The sequence below is a fragment of the Gobius niger genome (genome assembly GCF_951799975.1).
Source record: "Gobius niger genome assembly, chromosome: 9".
Taxonomy (NCBI): Eukaryota; Metazoa; Chordata; class Actinopteri; order Gobiiformes; family Gobiidae; genus Gobius; species Gobius niger.
In genome coordinates, this window is record NC_136860.1 from 27,667,277 (window position 1) to 27,690,471 (window position 23,195).

The following is a 23,195-nucleotide window of genomic DNA, read 5'->3' on the forward strand; positions in this document are numbered from 1 at the left end:
GAAGGAGGTACTACATAAAAAAATAATAGTTATATATTATTACTTACTTTCCATCAAAATGCCAGACCTGGTGATCAATTTTGCACATTTTGTAAAATGTGTAAAACATTTAGACTTCCAGACTATCACTTTAAGCTAAAAAGGCTCTTGATAATGTGATGATGCTACGTGAACAAAACTTTCCAGTTTATATTATGCATGTCAAAAGCTAGTGTAGTTTTTGGGCCAGTTCCATGCCTTAATAAACAGAATAACTGATTCAGAGAGGAATCCAGCATAAATGCCAAATTAGATTATTTCAATCACTGAACACGAAAAGCAAGCAATTTATTTTGACAGATGATTACAGCTGGATTGACAGTTGGAACGGAAAAGTGAAAAGGAAAGATAAAAGGCAATGCACATGCACATATATGAAGATGACTTTTCAACAAGGCATTTCTTCAAATATTGACTGATCATAAAAAAACAAAACAAATACATAAAATCGTATAAAAAAAATGTAAATATTGTATGTTCTGCACATATATTCATGTTCTTGGCCTTACATGCCTCTGCTTGCCAGTCAAACTGCCAAATGCTTAATTGTGAACCTGTCACTTCATATTAAGTTTATCAAGACAAGCAATCCCCTCCTGCAGCCCCAGTAGATCAGGATTTTTGGCTGTAACACGCAGGTGCAAAGACTACTGTCTGACTGTGAACTGTATATCACATTGAGCGTAATCTCCCTCACACTGACATGAGCCAACATGTAGAGAGAGAGTCACACAACATCAGACAATGCCCACGTGTGAAGAACAGAGGTGCAGAGGAGGGGGCTGGACTTTGTTGTTTGTGAAAGCTGCACATGAAAAACGTTAACAGGCTTTAGCTGAGATTTCAGTCAGGTTTCAACGGTTAACTTCCTGTTTACAGATTCAAACCATGTATTTGAGAGTCTGGGTATCTTTGACCGGTGCATATCTCAAGTTTTAAACGGCACCGTTAATCATTTGACACTTGTGAAACTACAATTGTGAAAATTTGATTAAAACAAAACACAGAATAGATCAAGTAGACGTAAAAAGTACTGTATGAAAAAAAAAAAACAAGTGTATGTACTTGAGTAAATGTAATTGAGTAGTAATAAATTACTACTAAAACTACTGAAACTAAAACTACTACTCATCTTTACACATCCCTTATTCCTTGTGGTATAATGTTTCAATTATTCTTTGTAAATTATGGTTAAGTGTTCCTAATGTTAGAAGTGGGACTATGTGCAATTCACTGTATAATCTTGCACTAATTATTTTGTCTGCGCTTTCATCAGGCAGACGACATATTTCATTTTGATAGGCCACCATTCTGATTTTCGTTATGACTTGTACCTACAGCTTATGTGTGATGAAGTTTCTCCATAAACTCTGGTCTCAACTTACCCTGAGGTCAATGACCCTGTTGTCCAGCCTGGTGTCCTGGTTCACAGTGGCTCTTCCTTCCTGCGGATGACAAGATGAATTGATCAATACAAAACACACGCATCAAGTTTCAAGATGTATATTTTTTGCTTTGATGACTTAAAGGGGCTAGATGCAAGTTGGCCATTTTATGCTCACTAATGCCACCCCAGGTCACACGTGTAACTGCAGCTTCTATATTAAGCTCGTGCATGATGGCACTTCAGACCCGAAGTAACACCTTTTTGAGTAACAGTGCAGGATTTTAGAGCGAGATTTTGGACTCATTCTACACATTAGGACATTGCTGGAACATGTAGGGGAGGAAAATACATAACTTTAACATTTTTAAACTCTGTAAGTCCCTTTAATGTAAACTATTAACTGATTCACATAAAGCAAAGAATTTACTATTGTGCATTGTCATGTGAAATGTTTAAAGCCTACTCCGTCAAACTGTCTACTGCATTTTTAAACTCCTTATAGTCCCTTTAATGTGTTACACAACAGGTGAGATCAAAACGTTAACAGCTAGAGATGCAAACTCAAATTATTGTTATCGCAGTATTAAGTGAAGCAAAAACCATAAAGGAAAATCTTTTAAGTCTTCATTCGGACTGATTTACACCATTTTTAATAAGACAAACTAATGCATGGTAATGTACATTAATAAAAGTACCGCTTTAGTCATCATTGTCATTTTATGTTCAATTTTAGCTTTGTTTTGGTCCTGATTAAATATTTTTTAAGTGTTGTTTTGACAGAATTTGATGAACATATTATGGTTTAGTAAAATATTGCATAATAATGACATCATCACCATATTAAAGACAAGTTATTAAATGATGCCATTTTTTCTCACATCAGGCAGCCGAACAGCTATACTAATTTGCAAGAAAATATGTCAAAAGGTACACTTTTTTTTCAACAAATGTCACAAGTTGGTAGACTGAACATGAGAAATGATTTCTGCATAAAACTCTCAAAACAGAAATGAAATTCCGCGTCAGTATTTAATTAGGGCCACATTTCGAGTTAAGAAGAAATCACTGATGTCAACCTCAGCAATGAAAAACATTTCATTTTTCTCCAGCATTGGAAAGCTTTGTGAATAATACAGAAATAAAAGCGCGCCGAGCCAACCAAAAATACTACAAATATTGTCCACTACAGATACAGGGTCAAAACACATCCGCAATTTTAAAAACAGGGCGAAAACAAATGAATGAGTAAATATTTCATCACAGGAGAGGCTGCAGTTTCCAGGGTCAAGGATGTCAGGCTTCCTTTAGCGGACCCAGCGGGGTTTGAGCCAATAGTTTGTTGTAGCCACATCCTGCTCCAAATATCCCCAACTCTGAGGGACAAAGGCTTAAGGCAGCGCAGAGACACAGGGCTGTTAGCGCCGTCTCAGGAGGGGACAGGTGCGGTGAGCTAAATGTGTGACTGACAGGAAAATCCCAACAGTAAACACCTGAATGCAATGACAACAAGTCTAGACAAGTCTTACAGTCAAATATCATGGCTATTGCAGTGGTTTAGTTTGAAGACAGACACATGTGGGGTTGTTGCGGTCAAATATTTCACTATAAAAATTAACGTGTGGAATGGATATTGTGTTTTTCAGGCATTTGGAGATAATTTCAAACACACCATGGTCACTATTTTACATTTTGTTGGTTAGAAAAGCTTATTCGAAGTTTCACTTGGCCTTACTTTCAATGACATTCAATATGCGTTTCAAGATCGCCTCTGTCCCGTTGAGACTGTTCCTCGCTCCCTCATCTAAACAAACTCCGCGGCCTCTCCCGGCTTGTGGTTGTATGTTACTGCTGGAACATTTGCGCCAATATCAGACGTTTTTGCCTCTTGCTGCTCTGAGAAGCAGAGGTGATCCATGTAACAGGCAGTAAAAAGTCTATTTACCATGGGAAGAGCTTGGAGGAAAATGAAGGACTTACAGAAGTATATAGTTGCCACCAAAGATTCAAAGATTGCTCAAACATGCATGCATGATACAAATCTGGTATGTTGTGGTTGACGAGGGAATATTGTAAGATGGTAGAAGCTTTAAAAAGTAAATCTTGTTTGTGTTTAACAAGAAGCCCCATATGAACAAAGATATATAAAGACTGTGGGCCAGACCTGATGGGAGAATCACTGACATTCATTCCCTCGTTTACATCGCACTGCCTTGTGTTCTTCCTTAAGCTTTACAGGCTCTCACAGGTCAAACTAAAAACTTTATTAACACCATCGTGAGCTAAACAATGTCCATGTCTTGAGAGAAAGAGATGTAGCCCATGCTGGTCCCGCTGTGGCGCGGATCAGCCTGGTGTTACGCGAAACAAAACAAATGCACATGTTCATCCCAACTCCCCACAACCCCTCTCTCTCTCCCGCTGAGTCTGGTTGGAGGAAAAAGCGTTTCTCCACCCCACGTACTTCCCACTTAAATGGGCTAAGTCTGGAGCTGCAAGATCACAAAGTGAGCTTCTACTCAGCGCAAAATGTTACGCCATAGTCTGCGTTTTGAAACACAAGAGCGGGCCCTGTATGTTCAGTCCTGACTCCTCGCTGTGATCATCTCTAATTATCTATACTCAAATTTAGCATTGGGTGGTTACGCTTACCATTTTCTCTTGTTTCTAATAAATTGACTATAAAGACAAATTTATGCACGGATGGTCAAAAGCGCTTTGCTTTAGCAGTGAACGGTCAACATTTTGTGCCAAATCAATCCACAAGCTACACATTGGATCGAATTTCAAACAGAAGCATTTTCATCCATCAAGTGCAATAAGCCAATAATACAGCATTAACTATTTATATGGCAGTGTGTGGCATTTGCTTTCAAATGCCCAGTTAATTATTTTTATAAAATATGGATTGCTAAGGCTGTGAAACTCACATCACCATATCACTTTTGTAAACGGTGATGTGCTCAAATGCTTTAATGAACATTATTTCATGTCTGTTATTATATGATCTATTATATATGTGTTTGGAATTAAGTAAAATAATAAATACAAGTAAGAGCTGCACATACAAAGTAGTGGAAAATGGTCTCAATTGCAAGTGAGAAATGGCATAAATTACAATTGAATGACAGTTAAGAGTTTTATTGTTTGTTTTTGGTAGAATTCCTACAATTGTTTGGAGTAAACCTTCAGTGAAACTACTTATGCAAGCTTGACTATACTATAATATCCCAATTGATTGACATGGGCCTATAGAAGGAGGAGGCGGAGGAAAAATAATGGGATTATAAGAGCTTCAAATTAGTCTCTGAACATTCAGCAATGATGCAAAAACACTATTTGTAATTCAGACTGCTGCTCATCTCGGTCGGCCATTATAAACGGCAGCAGTGAAATCACATTGTGCACTGAGTGGAGTGAGTCACACTAGGTAAGGGTAATAGAGTTTAAAATGGGGTGTAGCTGAAAAGCAAGAAACTGACAAATAAGTCTGAAGTGGAGCATGGTGCGTTGCTTTCGGCTAAAGCTGCTCTTTGGGGCAGCTGTGGATGTGTTTTTCATTTTAGGGCAGATATCAATTTACCGTTTGTGCATAATGGTCTTGATAATCAATCAGCCATGACATTATAACTGACAGGTGACGCGACAGCACAAATAATCTCTTCATCGTGACACGTGAACTCTGGCCCTTATACAGTTATGTTAGAAAAAGGAAAAGATGGCCAAGCTTGACAATTTTTGCCAGTTAAAAAATGCTATAGTTAACCTATTAGAGAATATTAGAGAATCTCAAAACAAATGCAACTCTTGTGACGGTGCAGGAGCAAAAGCGTACCATTCCTATTTCTACTGAGTTACTGTGGATCAAATTCAATAAAAAAGTCGCTTTCAGAAAGTCTTTATTTGAAGGGGCTAATTACTGTCAAAACACTAGTTGCTGCTCTTTCCATGTTAATGTTTTTTAAGATTTGCACTTCTTTTATAAAGAGGGCTTGTGCCACTCCTTGTTGTCATATAATATCCGACACTTTAGGCACATGAGGAAGCCGACACTGGCTTGGCTTTTGTTCAGTGCATCGAGCTGAAATGCACTTCCCATGCCCTTTCGCTGGCACCAGCCTCACCTCCTCTCCTTCGCCGTCGGGCCGCACGGCGTCATCCAGCTGCAGGGGCAGACGTGGCTCAGCCTGGCTAATGACGAAAATCTGGAGCAGAGCAACAAAGAGCATTAAAATTCACATTGTGCCAAACTCCCCTAAAGTCCTGATATCACGAACACCGGAAAGTACCCAGAATACATATACAGACAAAGACGTCCAAATGAGAGACTGTGAGAGACGACTGAGCTAACGCTTCATGTGTGCTTGTTTGGGAAATATACTTTTGTATGTAGTCATCTGCTTTTTATGCTAATAACAGTACTTTGTTCAACAGATATCTACCTCATCAGCTGTAATTGTATGTCTAATAACATTTAAAATGCACCAAAAACTGTGTGGGGCTCTCTTGTTACATGGTCTTAATATCTTCATATGTAAACACTGAAAACAAAACATGAAACACAATTAGACAAATGGACCTGTTTATTAACCCATTTCTTAATAAACTTAATGGTGATAATAAAGTCCTTGGTTTATGATAAGCACTGCCATGTTGAGTATCCAATCCCATAATTCATGATACACAACTAACAATGTTGCATTTTTATTCAGTCAGTATTCAGTATTCATTATGTACAGTTAGTTCTAATACTGAGTGTGAAGAAATAAGGAAGGACGTGGTTCTGTTACAGGGTACATCTGTGGTATTGAAAATAAAAAAAGTTACTGACATCTAAAATGTTGATAAAACTACTGTTATTGCACAAAGAAATGACCTTTAATGAGTTAGAGAATATTATTATTAAGTTGCATGATTGTATATAATTAATCACAAACCAGGTTTTGTTGAAGGACGTATTAAAAAAAAAGCCCTAAATGAAGTTGCTTTAAACCTCTTTTCTTGCATATAATGGCACTGAGACACACTATTGGTTTATTTGTCAACACTGGCTACAATGTTCACCTTCCTTGTTACATCACAGAGACAAGTGAAAGCACGGATTACATACATCTCTGTTTCATTCATACACATGTCGGATCTGCTATGCACAAAGGCGACTTGTGTCTTTGTATCTTTGCTCTGAGTGTACATGCTTCTCGGTGTCAGGTTGCATTACGTTCAATGACTGCGGGAAAAAAGGGAAAAGAAATGAGCTCCCACCCTCTCGATGTGCAGCTCCACGTCCTGCTGGGAACAACTCTCGATCTTCTGCTCCACTCTGCGCACCACCGCCTCCACATCCACAATGCTCTCCTTAGTGATGCTGCGAGAGACAAGCACAAAGGCAAAAGGGTAAGCGCTGCCTGGGACTTCACAAACAAACTCGGCAGCGTGGGAGGGTTCATGATCAACAAAAATGTTTCATAATAAAGTCCTAAGTGATGCCTATAGACAACAGTTTTTTCCCATGTGAACAGAACGCGTCTTGTGATATATGTGGGAGTGATGTGTCCTTCTGGGTGGGCTGACAGTACTGTTTTATGTCGTCAATGATCAAAAGGTCTTTGAATGCAACTGTTGCTGCTGGAGGAGGGGGCTACTGCAGATTTTGCATAAACTTGTGGTTATGTGTGTCTAACTGAAACATCTGTCTGCTTCTGCAAGTCATAAATTAGAAGGTTAAAGTTTTGTGTTCAAGTCTGCACAATTCTTTATTCGCAACTTTTTGACATATAGTTAGGAAGTTTTTTGCATTTTTCTTGACAGAAGTTGAGCTTCATAACTTCATAACTCAGTTGTTGATACAAATGTTTCCGTAACAATTGGCCTAGCTTCACAATTAAACCAACTTTTATTGGCATAAAAATCAATACGTCTACGACATGTCCTATGGTGCCCACATTCTTGTATAATTGGCACACATTGCCAGAGATGGTATTTTTTACTGCAAGTTTAATCATTCCACACAATGAAAACATTATAAAGTAATATTTTATTGTGAGATTTAGCTAAATTAAAGGTTCATGGCCTAAATAAGGGTGCGAGGGACAGATTAAATCTCTCTTAAATACACCCTGTTGACTGTTTGGCTGCATTGATCACCGCTCTGTAGCTCACAATGCTGAAAACACTTAAATATGCAGCTCTCGATGCAAAAGGTTTTCTGGAGAGAATTTAAAGGCACAGCCAGGAGCCAGAGGGTGTCTGGCTTGAGAACATCAGGACCTCATCTCCGCTGTTTACAGATGTTTTTTTGGCTTCATCAAATCAGGACCTTCAACATGTTCTGGGGCGGTTTGCAGCCAAGTGTGAAGTGGCCGAGATGAGGATCAGCACCTCCAAATCCAAGGCCATGGTTCTTCACCGGAAAAAGGTGGCTTCCCCTCTCCAGGTCGGTGGAGAGTCCTTGCCTTAAGGGGAGGAGTTCAAGTATCTCAGGGTCTTGTTCACGAGTGAGGGATGGATGGAGCGTGAGATCGACAGCTTCAGCAATGATGCGGCCACTGACTGTTATGGTAAAGAGGGAGCAGAGTCTGGGGTCAAAGCTCTTAATTTACTTGTCGATCTACGTTCCTACCCTCACCTACGGTCATGAGATCTGGGTAATGACCGAAAGGACAAGATTGCATGTACAGGCGGTCAAAATGAGCTTCCTTCGCAGGGTGGCTGGGCGCACCCTTAGAGAGGAACTCAGTCACCCGAAGGAAGCTCGGAGTAGAGCCACTGGTCCTTCATGTGAGAGAAGCCAGCTAAGGTGGCTCGGGCATCTGTTCCGGATGCCTCCTGGTCACCTCCCTCGGGAGGTGTTCTGGGAATGTCCTTTTGGGAGGAGGTCTCGTAGAAGACCGAGGACACGCTGGAGGGACTATGTCACTGAGCTGGTCTGGTATCGCCTCAGGATCCCCCAGAACAGCTGGAGGAGGTTTGCTTGGATATGGAAGTCTGGGCATCTCTGCTCAGACTGCTGCCTCGCAAACTGGCTTGGTTTAAGTGAAAGAACTGGATGGATGGGTATTACTCAGTGGATAGGAATAAAATTTTATTGTGGTGACTGGAGGGAAGAAGTTACAAGAACAAAACAAACCAAGAGCATCAAGCGAGATGTGAGGTTTATCCCACGATCTCATAATACCCACATTATTCAGTGGTAAAAGCAAGCGTAAGCTGTATGGTTGCCTGCTTGTTGCGTAAGACATTACAGATTCTGTATTGAATACTGCTGGGAGCAACCTATACAAACCAAGTATGGCAAAGCTTATAATTCCTCGACAAACTTTAGGCTCCCGCACTTTTCTCTGGTAATTGCGATACTAAGTAATGAGTTACATTTACTTTATTTAATTCAGAAACTTCCAACACTAATTAACTTTAAAGCCATACAGCACAAAGCTTCATCCATGAAATAGAATATCTAATACAAGCATTAATTTCATTACAGATATTTTTATCGTTGAAAAATTAAAAAAGTACAGTATGTGTCGCTGTGAGACAAGTGTGAGCCACAAGATTCATTTCTGTCCAGTGTTACATACATTTTTCATCAAACCCTTGCATTGATGATGGGGGATTCGAGCCACAATGCAAATGCCTCTCTAGCACATCCCAAAGACGTGTTAAGCGGCTAAGATCTGGACTCTAAAGGCCAGTGAGGGTGGCCGATATCTCGATAATGAAAAAAGTGCTTACAAAATCTACATTGAGAGTGCTTTGTTATTCTAAAAGATAGCTGTAGCTCTTTGACAAACTACAAAAGTAAAGGAAAAATAACATGCAATGCACTTTTTTGAGACTGCACATCAAGAACATAATTATATGTATTTATTTTCAGCAGCAGTTTTTGCAACTTTTTTGTTTCTTGACATTGGAGATGTACCGTACTCGATATTGGAAATGTGCATATCTTACAAACAGCAATTTTGATATCATCTTGAAGACCAGTGGTCCTCAACCACCCGGAAGAGAAATAGTGAATAATCTAAATATTACAGCATTTTCTCCGATTTATCTTATCCCTCTTGTCTTGCCAATAAGCTCATCCATAGATATAATGAAACTCCCTATAGAAAGTCGGCATGGACATTTTTGGACTCGAGTCCATTTGGTTTCATTACAGACAGAATCAGTGCAGCTCCTGCAGCTGAATGTGCTATGTGCAGCTCCTACGTCTTTCTGTCACCAGCACCGCAGAGCGTCTGCTCTCTTCCCTTTGCATTGACCCTCAGCTTGTGCTAATTTTTCCAAAATTTCATATTTCATCGTGCTGCAGCCTCACAACTTTATTTGCATTTACCTTTCATACTTTTACAGGACAGAGAGATATATATATCCCTGGTGAAGTGAACTGTCCTGACAGAAGACCGAATGTGCCCTGCAGAAGCAATCAAAGGGCTGCACTTCATGCTTTAAAAATGTGACCCATAGTCGAATTACGCACGTGTTCCTACGCACGCGCCCCTGAACCTAGACCTGACCAACTGCAGTAACCTCAGATCCAGGTGGCGACGTTTTATTTGGCCATAAAGTGTATTTTTAATTGACAAAACTGATCGACTTTTTTGGCTACCCTTTCCTACTCTCCTCACAGCATCACCACATAGACGAGGACTTTCACCAACTGTTAGCATGACACAGGCAGATGGGAAACCTGCTGTAATCCTTCAGTTGGCCTCATTAAAACACAGTAATGAGGGACTCGACACTGGGCTAGTGCTGTCCCCTCAGTCCCAGGCAGCTGCCGCCCTGGTCCTCCCTTCATAGCATGACATCAGCTAGATAAACACACCACAATTTCAATGCCGTTCACAAAAAGGCCCTAAGGCTGGCAACAAGGCATCCACAGCCTACAGAGAAGCAAAGACACTGATTAACCTAGGGCACTTTCGCAGAGGGGGGAAACCCAGCCAAAACTGGATTGAAAGGGGTGAGATGCCTTTGAGCTATTGGGAGTGCATTAACATGGCAACATTCTGAATTTGGGGGAAATTAACTCAAAATAAAGTTACCAGCAGACAACAAATGACTTTTTGACCTAACGCAGTCAAGTGAGGCATTATTCCACAATTACAAAACTTTGACGATCGACTTTAACCATCTGTATGCTGCCAGGACTTGCACAAGAACAAGGACCTTTTATCTCAACAACTGGACCAGGTCCATCTGACAGAAGGACAGTTTCATCCCCCAGGCTAACAGGATTTAACTTCCTCTACCCCTATTGTGTACATAAGCTGATATTGCTCCGTTTCTAGTGTTGTTTTTGTAACACAATTCCGATCCTCTTAACACATGGTAGAACTGAAAATAAACTAAATGAACTCAACTGAACAGAATAGATTAACCGCATGTGTAAATTTGTCCCAATATCAATATCTCTCCAAATTTAAAAGCTAAACTATTCAACAATGGAAGTCTTTTTGTCGTGGAAGAGTCAGCCAGTTGTGTCAATGAATCCCTCAGCACTCCAGAGATCTTATGTTATACAGGGGCTGATCTTAGGATCTCTTAATTAAATGGTGTGAGTGACTCGGACATTTTTTTGTGCGAAAGGAGACTGAGGCGGCAATATCATCCTCCCCTCGGCGTGATTATGAGCGGCTTTACTTGTAATCCTGGCCTTACACGACGTGTCAATCATCACTCACACCGCACTGGGAAAGGCTGGGAGAGCGGCAGAAACGCAAAGAGAGGCCAGTGCCAACTGCTACACACAGACAGAGGTGAGAAAATAATCAACAAAAAAACAGTCTCTGAGGATGGATGAGTTTGTGGCCATGGCTTTTGGGGCAAGAGCACAATAAGCCAAGATACAAGTTACCACTTAAACACTTAGCACTGTGCAGTTCTTTTGAAAATGTTCATCAAAATTGCTTGAACAAATTAGAATGATTTTAGTTATACTGTGACTTGTTTTCATAATTGAAGGTGGGCCAAGGACAAAACAGTTCATTCGGAGAGGATTTTAAATCAGTGTTGAAATGCAAGACAATGTACCAGGATTTTAACATTTATATTCAATATAACAAACATCACAGATAAATGGAAAGAGCATTCTCTCCTGAACAAACCCCAAAAAGATCTTTGTAGTTGAATCGAGGCCAGGGCTCATTACCTTTATCACCTAGCACCAGTTGTGGCAGAGGTTCACCACTTTTCTAAGAACTTTAAGATTATTTGCTCTTTGCCACGTAGTAATTTTCATAATTTCTAGATTATAAGCCGCAACCTTTTTCACACGCTCTGAACCATGCTGCCTATACACCGATGCGCAGTGTTGGAGGTCACGTATTACAAAAGTAACGAGTTACAAAAATATATGACTTTGTTCAATAACTAAGAAAAATCACATATCCCAAAGGGAAAAATGTTAAAAATGCTAAAATTAAGTATTTTCCTCCCCTACATGTTTCAGCAATGTGTAGAATGAGCCCAGACTTATTCACTACAACTGCAGTTACCCGTATGACCTGAGGTGGCAGTAGTGAGTATACAATAGCTAACTTAGTCCATGGGCCAAACCACAAAATCTGGCATATCGGGTACCGAAAAGGCTATCATTGATTTTTACGTAGGTCCATGTCTGAAGTTTATATTTTTGCATGATAGCCTTTTCAGAGTCACAGCTTTATCATAGTTTTCAGCTGTTGAAGTGAACCACCCCCATGTCAAAAAAGTCGCTTTTGACACTGGTCCATATTTTGGTTTAGGCCATTTCCAGCCCATTAGATAGTGATTTACACCATTGTATTTGGTATCACTGTAAAGAAGACATTTTCATGTTTCATTTGAGCCCAAATGTACTACACTGTGACCATTACCGTGGTAACCATAGCTCCTCAAACTCAAACCATTTTCACAAAAACAGTTTTACTATGTTTAACGCCGTTTCTTCAAGGAACATCACAGAGACAAATGTTTGATACTGGGTAACTCTCTAGACTCTGAGGATTCAGGAAATGTACAACATGTCAGTACTTTCTCAGCTTAAGGCCTCACTGAAAGCCACGAAGTAAAAGAATGTCCACCTCACATGAGCCTCTCCGATTGAAATAAGCCTACATTTGCCATTTTAAGGTTGGAACAGCTGGTGAGACTCTCTGTCTAGGACAGGCCAATGCAACTTGAAATTACATTTATACAAATTACAATTATTCTGTATTATATATCCTAAATTGTAAAATATCCATATTATGTAGCCTACACACTGCACTCACTTTCACTCATTCACTACTGAAACCACATCATTTTACATTTGTAATTGGTTAATAAATAAAGTTTATAGTGATATAACATTGCAGACACCATTATCTTTTGCTTCTAGAGAGTTGTTCAGTCGACTGGCCCTGGGGACAAAGACAAAAGGGGGTTAACTATCACTAGATTTTGAGCCAAAAGCTAGGTTAGAAGTACCAAGGTGTTCTACCGTACTAGAACTGGATTCTACAGAAAATCAACTCAGGGGACATGAAACGAAAAGAACAACATGTAAGAGTGGGGGTGAATTACGGCTGACACGGACAGTGGTTAACTCAAGTTTTTAGTTTGACCTGATAGAGCTTATAGAGGCCCATAACACTAAAGGAAGAAGATGAGGCAGTGCGATGTAAACTAGGAACAGATAAAGTATTGAATGCGCAGGAGAGATTGCATGCCCTCAGTGGTTAATCTTAGTGTTTAGCATTCTCTTGCCTCTCAGCATGAAGTTCAATTTAGGTGTTTTTGTGTTTGCATCTAGCCCCTTTAAACAAAATACGGGAATATATTAATAGTAATAGTAATAGGAAAGGAAAAGGAAATCTCTGGTGGTAACTAAAAAGCAATTATACATTTTGCAGCAGCTCTATTATTAAAACGTGCTGTCTGGTAATTAACAGTTAACTTAATTTTGGATTAGGGCTAAGGTTATGATTAATCAAATTATCGTTAAAAAATTGTGTGGGTGTCCTGTTTCCATGCAATTACAGTAATTATCATGTTAAGGCACCATGCCATTGTGATGCTATTACTGCGCTGTGCAGTAAAATGCAAGCGCGGCCTTTTCCCCCCCTTTTTTAATCGAAAGTGTTGCAAAAGACTAACACAACATCACGATTACAACACTAAAATGAGGAACTGGCAAGCAAGAGGAATCACACAGTAGTAAAATTGACATTCATGTGGTGTCTCAGCAAACGTCCCTGTAGGAGTCGCGCACATACATGCATTTTACATTCTGCTGGCCTCCCTTTTAGCTGCATTATTTTAAAGCTACAAAGTGGTGTGGGACATAGGCACTGAATTTGAATGAGTGTAAGGAGCAGTTTAGAGGCTCCGTAATGCTGCAGAAGGGGGATTTGACACAGAGCGGGGTCATGGTGCACGTGCTGCCAGGTCAAGATGGAGGTCAAAGCTACGCCGACCTTGTGCTCATTAGGAAAAAAAAAACGTTGTGTGTTTGCATTTGGCCACTGTTACAGAGATCATGCCACGAGTCTAGTTTGGTGTACGCCAGAAGTGTAGATGTAATTATTATGTGTGTGAAGTGGTAATTTATGCAGACTCTATTAGTCATAAAACATTCAGCAGCTGAGAGTTGTTTACATTCTATTGTGACAGGTGTGTAGAAAAACACTGCATTATTTAGATCCTTCAGGCACTTGTGTCATATAGACCACATCAAAAGCTCTATTTACGTCTATGCAGGAAGTTATTTTATACAGAATTACATCAGTTGCATCAGTTTTACTGCCCCGCTTTCTGTTCAACTCCCAAGCTCAGTGTAGACCAAAGTCCGCATGAACTAGAGCTGCAGGGTGAGACCAGTTGGGATGCACATGCAAATAAATTAGCAGTGATTAATAATTGCAGTTGTAGTAAAAAATAATCATTTTGTATCTATAGAGAGAAGCTGTTCAAATGTAGTGTATAAGATAAATTGAAATAGCTAGTCCTGGCGCACATAAATGAAAAAACCCAGTATGTTAGTCTGGGAACAGAAAAATTGATAATGACTCAGATGTATACATATATACATATATTACATTACATATAATTTTCAAAAATCTACAATGAAAATGACTCCATTTAATTAAAACTCAATTATAAGTATATTGAGTAGTCCCCAGTGAGCCCTCAGTCACTTGAGTGCTGCGGATGATGTCTGCGTGTAAAACTATAATGGAGTCTGACACATTTCAATACCGACTGACACGGCTCCATTTTTACAGCGTGTTTTGATGGCTTTTGTCAGCCGTGATTTGAGTTCTTGGACAGAATGACATTGTACACACCTCTGGAGACACTTCATCTCTTGAAGCGGCTTGTTCTCAAACCGAGGTCCTCATTTCACCACTTACTACGCTGCGTCTCTCGTCTGGCACTTGTGGGCGTTTGCCAGTGCTTCATTTGGCAACATCTGCGGTTGTGCGATGGCTTCACAGTAATTAAAGTTGCTGAAAACAGATCTTTCCAAATATAATTTCTAATTATGTATTTAACAAACAACAGCATTAGCGCATATCTGTAATTACAAACTCAGCGTCTGCCACTTCAGATTGCATCTGCGGGGCTATTTTATACAGCTATATGATAAGAGAAAAGTGCTTTATTTGTTGTATTTGACTGTCTTGAATTGCTATAATGATATTGTGATATTTAACCACACAATTGAAACACGTTCTATTCAATCTAACCCCAAAAATGGCAAGTAATTTGTTTTTTTCCTCAAACTATGTCAAAACAAGGCATAATAAAAAATACTGCATCAATGACAATGCCAAAACAAGATTTAATGGAGCTACAATTGGAAAATCACAACAAAAAAATAACTTTTGCACACGTAAAGATGGCAGACCTCAGAAACAGAGCGACTTCTGGTGTTACTGATCTTGCGACAGATAATATTGCAATAAGAATAACTTTTCCAGCCAAAAAAGTCTATGTCCACCCTAGGAAATGCAATTAGAAACATTCTTTCAAGAGTGGAGGATAGTTTTTTAGTAACTTTTTGGAAGTTAGTTTAATGGCCTCTCAGAATAAAAACAATAGGGATTTTTTTTTTTATAATAGTGTGAAACATTGTTGTACTGTGACTGCTAAACTCTTCCGAATCAGTGGGTAACTTTAAAAACGGTTTATCTCAAACCAGGACATTATTCAAATCAGCGCTTGTCTTCCATCTACAGCAAATACCCCACTTGCATTTGTGTTCATTCACACACTTGCAGTAATGGACTATGATTTGGCTGCTAAGATGACTGATGATGCTTGGCCCTTAAGTATTCCTTCCTCGTCGTATTGGAGTGGCCGTATCCTCCATCTCGACAGGAACCGCGGCATTAACGGGCCCGAGTATGCCGTCCCGCCCTGAAACCGCCAGCTTTTGTTGCTGTGATGTGTAAAATGATTGATGCCTCCGTCCTACGCCTGGCTACTGATGTGTGAAAATGGGAGCTGCTGATGATTTCGAAAGGCCCAGGATTTTCCCACCATTGTTTTGCCCCTCGCTGACAGGAAGTGCAGGTCTCTTTACTCACTTTGCGGCGAACTTGACCATCTGCTTGCTGGCACGGTCTCCCACTGCGACCAAAGCCTGCACGTTGAACTGTTGTTGACGCAGGACTAAGAAACATTGCTTCCCTGTAAACACAGAATCCCACTCATGTTAGCAGCATGCAGTTGAGACCTCGGCTTTACAAGGCTGGACATCTTTGATGGTTTGGCTTAAAGAAGAGGTTCTCACAGTTTCGGTACGGGTACTACTCACACACGGGCTTCTGTCATAGTGCTCCTCTATTTTTGTTGCCTGAAGATGTTCAATATCAGACCAACATTCACTTTACATCTACTCAGAGATTAGTCATGGTTGTCGTTCAGTAGTGTCTGAGTTTTTGACCACTAATAGTTCATGGTTAAAGGGACTTTACAGAATTTAAAAATATTCAAATTATATATTTTCCTCCCCCTTCATGTTCCAGCAATGTGTAGGATGATCTCAGACGTATTCACCACAACTGCCTCTAAAATCCTGCCCACGGTTAGCTTATTTTGTTTTCTCCATTGCAGTAAGAGTAAAGAGTTTTTAAAAATTTCAGTGGTGCAGGATTAGCAGATACTGGTACATTAGACTAAAGTGCCCTGTAGTGGCTGTCAGTGTGAAAATAACAAGGATGTGAGATTATGCATTTTGATACATAAGTCGCACCTCAGTATAAGTTGCACCCAGACTATGAAAAAAAAAGTGTGGCTTATAGTCTGTAAAATACGGTACTCTTGGTTTAGTCCAGTTTTGGTTCATGTTTAGTCAAGTTTTAGTTCAGTTTTTTAGTGCTGGTTTAGTCTGATTTTAGTCCGAGTATAGTCCCAGTTTAGCCTCTATTTGCATTGTTGGGCAATCACTTCCCTAAATACCACCAATAAATCATACATTCTTCTCCTGCACAGGTAAAATGTCACGTCGTTGTTAACGGTCCTCGACTTTGAAGAACAATGAGTTTGGAAAAAGGCTAATTACTACCTTCCTCACAAACACACACCTGTGAACAGTGTAAACACGTTAGCCTACACAAACTCGGGCCAGAGACAGTGGGACCACCCAGCGACTTTGATGTGTGTGAGAAAAAAGGGGGTGGACAGTGCTGGGGACGATAGAAATGACAAAATCCCACAAACAGAAGCACTTCACAACAAACTCCACCAGGATGTTGTTGTGCCCGTGGACTTCCTTATGACCGCAGAGAAACAAGCTGCCATAGACACCACTGTGGGACAAACCTTGATGATAGTTGACTGAATACATCTGTTTGTTCAAGTCAAACCCCAAGTCACAAAAATTACAGGAGCTTAATTTTAGACCAATGTTATCTTAAATGTGAGAATCTTGTTAACCTCTTACCCCCCGTCTGAAACAAGCACATTTTCTCCGGTACCGCTTTACCCAAATCGAAAAGGTTCTTGAAAACACTGTCAAATAGCAATGAAAACAAACAAAAAAAGTGTCAAAAAGTGACAAAAACACAACAAAAAAGTAGCGAAAGAGTGACAAAAAAGTGACAAAAACATGAGAAACACGATAAAAAAAAAAGCAACAAGAAAAGTGACAAAAAAGTGACAAAAAACAACAACAAAAGAGCGACAATGGTGTGCCAGAAAAGCAACAATAACAGAATAAAAGTGACAAAAACATGATAAAAAAGCAACAATCCACTAGAAAGTGACCAAAATCAACAAAGCAGCAACATAAGAGCGACAAAAGCGTGCCAGAATAATGACAAAAAAAGTGACAAAAACACAATAAAAGAGTAACACAAAAACTACAGAAAGTGACAAAAACGTGATGAAAAGCACCAAATCACCAAAAGAGTCCGCACAGTAAAGTCAAAGTGCTCCTACGGTGTCTTCGGTCTTTTTGGGTGACTGAGCACACACGTCAAGACCAGACAGGTATGCATCAACTCGTCTAAACTCAGGTTAGAACATATCTCAGTATGGAAAAACGGTGACCTATTCCTTTAAGGGGGGGGGGGTTAAGAGGTTAAAGCAGGTGTTTGTCGAAAAGGCCAATCTTGTCTATGTTCATAAATCAACATGAGTTTGACGCCTTGCCCCGCTTAACACTGTACAACCGTTATTCATTGGTTTTGCAGAAGAAGTACCTGGAGAGATTTCAACATTATTGACCAACGGGAGAGCCTGTAGCGTTTTACAAACACGCATGTTCAGACTGCACACTCGCCAGTACCACTCCCACTGGCGTTTCCAACCCGGAGGAGATACTACCCTGGCTCTTGTGCAAAGTATGGCTGACACTTCTGTTTGCCCAGAAAAAGTAATGGTCCGTGGCTCAGCTGATGACGCATGCATCGTGCGTGACCTCCCCGTAAACCCCAGTGCGCTCCACCAGTTGTTTGTGCGTCACTTTGCTGTGTGTGGTTATGGTGTGCACTTTTAGTGAAAATATCAGCATTTTGTATGGCCACGACTGTGAAGAACTTTGATGTTTTTTGGTTAGCCTTGAGTTGGTGCCGCCGCTCCACTCGCTCTCCCCTGCTCCCCTTGTAGCAGATGCTCCTCTTTTGTTCATAATACTAAACTACCACCGAGTTTTTTGACATGTGCATACAACTTAGAGCAGAATAGCAATCTACAAAAGCCACAGATAAACCGTGGGCACTGTTTGTAAAAGAGACATCAACACAAAACACAGGCATAGAACGAAAGTGTAAGATATACCCTGGTAACAAGCTCACCATTTTGTGTTTATTCATAATAGCCTGAGCAAAAAGGGCTTGGGGTTTCGCACTGAGGAGTAATAATGAGAAGAGTGAGTCTATTGTGTGGAAGTGGAGCAGGCCCTTCGCTGCCAATAGCTGGAACTCAGTAAATAGAGGTTATCTGATCCCGCAGTTGGCAGAAACATGCTTTTTTTTTTTCTTCAATAAAATCAGATTCACCACTAGGTTTTCACACTGTTTACCTGAGACGAAGGTGAAAGTCTGTCAAACAAGTGTCGAATGGCTCCACTGAAGCATAGAATATATTACACATGCAAAACTAACAGCTCTATTATATTAAAATACTTTATACAACTGCGAGAATTTGCAAAGGTCTATGGTTGTTTTAACTCCTTATTTTTATCATTTTTAAAGCCTCTTTGAAGACATCTGCACATGATGCCTTTCTGTTTGCTTTCGTTAGTGACCTTCTGCATCTTCAAAGCAAAAGAACCTGCTTTGCCTTGACCTGGTCGTGGGAAATCTACAGGCCGAGGTCAAAAACAACGAGGATAACAACAGACAAGGATGTGGAGCATTGGCCCGAGGGTGTAACCTTTAACCGCAGAGGTCCACAGACGATGAGATCAGGGGTCAGAAGATGCTTGCCGTTTATATCTTTTCCACAAAAGAGACACAGCGCTGACAGTTGTGTACGTCTCACCTTTCGCTCTGCTGGTATGGACTCGAGCTCGCACCCACAGGAGCTGGTCAGCCTTTGCCACCGCCAGGTCCTGGACTCTCACAAGGGGCCGCTCTGTATCAGAATAACACAGACTGGTTAAGTGTTTTCAGTTAACAGCCAGTTTAAATCACTAATTTATAATTTTTCCTCCGCCTCAACAGAGTGCATTTTATCATCCAGGTTAGCTTTACCAAAATCCAAAAGCTTCTCGACTGCAGAGCAACAGTGTAATGCTTCATTTGAAAGCAAAGGCCAACAAATCTGTCTTTTTTGTCGCACTGTTGGCGCATTTTTGTAACTTTTTTGTCATGTTTTCTTTTTTTTTTTTTCGTTGAGGCGAACAAGTGACTTCCTATAACCTCTTAATTCCCACCTGAACCAAGCACAAATTCTCCAGTTTGGTTTTACCCAATTCTAAAAGCTTCTTTCAAAAAAGCAAAATGGTCGATCGAAAACAAGGATGAAAACGCAAAAAAAAAAAGGGCCAAAAAAACCCACAGAAACAACAGCAACAACACACGGCAAAAAATAACTATGAAAACACGAAAGACACAAAAACGTGGCGACAAAATGTTTAGTAAGCCTTAGCTTTCAAATGAGGCATTACACTGTTGCTCTCCAGTCCAGAAGCTTTTAGATTTAGGTACTTCCAAACTAAAGAAAATGCACTCGGTTAAGGTGGGGGGTAAGAGGTTAATGCCGTCTCTGGACCAACAGAACCAAAACTTGTCTCTGAGACATAATTTTTTCGGTTCCTGCTTTTGATACTTTTCTTTTTCAACACTAGTAGTAGTAGAACCACACTGCTAACACCCAGCAAGGATTTTTTATAGACAACTTGAGAGAATCTTAATTCATTCACCGTTATTCCATGAAAAAAATACATTTGGAACAAAACTTAAAATATATTGGATACTTTAAAAATGTTACCCACTCATTTACTTATTATATAGTATTATTACTATAGAAGTTGTTACCATTTATTTGATGTGCTCATCCCAAACAACTCTCTCTTTAAAGTAATGCATATATATATACATTAGTGATTTATTTGAAAGCCAAACAATTCATCTTTTTCACAAAGCCTTCATTTTCTGCCTGAGTGCAAATACTCCTGCTCACTGCAGCCGCCCAAAGGCAAAAGAAATGAAGAAGCAAGCTTGTACGTGCAGACAAATGCGCAGTACAATACTCAAATTACAGGGGCCCCGTAATAAATAAGACACACTAGCGGGCTTGCAGAAAACCTGTCCAACTCCTATTCTCTTTGGATTTTATGACAAATTGACTCTAGTTTCACCCGTGTCACTCAGAGGCAACGCTCCAGCCCCCTCCTCGTTAGGATTTGGAAGGAGAGACAGACACGGCGGCTGCAGTGAGGTAACAGAGCTGTCCCTGCCGTCTCTCAGCCAACATAAAAGGCACCGGCCGACACCCTGCTCGCTTCTTCATCCTCATGGCTGGAGATGGCATGCAGGTAAAAAAGCTATAGAGGCCCCACTTTGTTTGCTGCCAATGGAGCTGAAAGCCAGACATGAGGACGTCTCCAACAGGTCGACCCGCTCTCCCCAGTCGCGTTATCGTGCGCTATTAATCACGTAGTTATCGGTCCGCGAATGCCGCAAACGCAAAGGGACTCCCGAGTGTACATAAACAGGTATGATGGAGGAGAGGCGTTTTATCTGTACATTTTTGGCAGCAGTTCAGAGGTAATCGGAGCACATCTGAAGCGGGCCGTCATTTGTATTTGCGCACGTTCGCCGTGTCAGGGTTTTGATTTTCTCATGTAAATTTCTTGTCTCTCCCGTGACGGCTCGGGCGACAGATGTAATTCATAGCTCTACCACAAGATCTGAACGCAGAATCTATCACGAGTCGGGGCCCTGGCGCAGTTTCAAGTAACTAGTTTCTACAATCATGAATTTGATATGGAAACACCGCTGTCTTCTATTGGGCAATGATCTGTCTTTCTCAAATTCTGATTCAATTACAGAGCAAGGCGATAAGGCAAATTGAAAAAAAAAAAAAAAGTGAGGATTTTTTGGCTCGGAGACTTTATTGGAGAGAACCGGTGAAAGGGAGTGAAGAGCGAGGAAAGATAATCAGCAAATTGTCAGAACTGGGAATCGAAACCACGACACAAAGGACTGAAATACAGTGCGTGCAGTAGCTTAACCACTACACTATCTGTTGCACTCTATTTTTGATCATTAAAGTAAAGTATGGCTTTTGATAATATACTTCACATCATATAAGTTTCAAAATAGACCTAAACTTGAAGAAAATTAACCATTAAACACAAAATTCTGTATTCTTGAAAGTTCGACCTCAGCTTAAAACGAAGAGCTGTTGCTGATAATAAGAAAAAACTTTTAGTGACTGCACAACCCCAACTGATATAAAACCAGCAAGATGAAAAGTATAAAGCTTTAAAGCAGTACTAAGCAACCTGTTAACCTAAATAAATCCTTTCCATAATCCCTCTGGGAGTAATACAGGTGTTAATGCGATGATTGGGAGGGTCTTTCATTTCCCCCTGCAACTTCTTTGCCCACGGGTCGGAGCACCAATACACACTAATGGAATCATGAAAAAGACGCTAACAGGCTAACTGCGGGCTAGCGCCACTTAAACAGTATTTACAGCCAAGTTTGTGTGACAAAAATTATCTTCATTGTGTGATTGGATGTACAATATCCCTCTCTCCCTTTGTCTTTTCTGTCAGGGTAGTATTTACTCTCACGGACAATTTATAGTAGTAAAAAAACGCAACATGCTATGACACCTGCAGTGGCACTTTTGGCCTCTAGGGGCATGAGTTACTTAGTTCTGCTTTAACTTGCATAAGCACAAAACAATATTTCGGGATCCACTCATTTATTTCAAGTACACAATGTTCCCAAAACTTTCCTCCCTGCTCTTTGACACCTTGTTCCAACTTGCCACGCACTGAATACTGAATCTCACTTTTTAAAACATGATTACCAGTTTTCTATTTGCTTTGAACAAAATTACGCATTATCATTCAATGTGTTTGCGTATGAACGGAAATTTCCATTAAACTCGTGCACCCCAGCTTTCTTTCAAGCGGCTCCTAAAGAGTCACCTGTGAATGGGGCGGGGGATGCACTGCCTGACCCCTGTCTACAAAAACATTAACGCTTTGCTTTTGTTCTAGTGTAAAAGGCTCTATTTGCATCAGACAGACTTCATTCGGAGTTCAAACGGTCTGCGCCAATGACGTCTGTTACCTTCATCACAATAGCCCCGTAATGGAGACACAATGCCCTCCATAAACTTTGCATGGTATTTTGTTTACACTGGCTGATGATAAAACTAAATAGTTGCAATACTTACCAAGTTTTTGTTGAGACTGGACCATTGCAGACACGCCATAGCGATCCTTGGCAAAGTCCTACAAAACAAATTCTTGAGTAGTGTGTTCATCAACTGCAGAAATTATTATTATCATTTCGAAGCGCCGCTGTGTCTACTTTTCGAGATAAAAGCGGATAAATGGAGACTTATCTGAACTTGTGTAAATAGTGAAATAGAAAGACTGACTGGCATTTGCATACAGGCAGGTTGCAGAGGTGTGAAAGCACTGAGAGAATGGTTTAGGAGGATTTTGGGAACACTTACATCTTCCTCTGTAGTCTGTTGATCGGCAGCCTGAAAAATAAAGCAAGAAAAGCATTGTTTATAGGACAAAGTAATAACTTTATACAACAAACCAGAAAGTGTCAATGAGAAGGACTGCACGATATGAGAAACTGTTTTGAGGACTTTAAAACAAGGC

At 40.3% G+C, this 23,195-nt stretch overlaps 1 protein-coding gene across 1 annotated transcript in view; it reads right to left on the reverse strand.

Annotated features, from left to right (window-relative positions):
• Positions 1-23,195, reverse strand: part of dars1 (aspartyl-tRNA synthetase 1) — a 43,096-nt gene that overhangs the window by 14,445 nt on the left and 5,456 nt on the right. The window contains exons 3-9 of the mRNA XM_079563440.1: positions 23,039-23,068; positions 22,754-22,811; positions 19,376-19,468; positions 15,976-16,078; positions 6,686-6,788; positions 5,548-5,628; positions 1,425-1,484 (exon numbers count right to left, since the gene is read on the reverse strand). Of these exons, the coding sequence (XP_079419566.1) occupies positions 1,425-1,484; positions 5,548-5,628; positions 6,686-6,788; positions 15,976-16,078; positions 19,376-19,468; positions 22,754-22,811; positions 23,039-23,068 (528 nt within the window). The remainder of the gene's footprint in view (positions 1-1,424; positions 1,485-5,547; positions 5,629-6,685; positions 6,789-15,975; positions 16,079-19,375; positions 19,469-22,753; positions 22,812-23,038; positions 23,069-23,195) is intronic.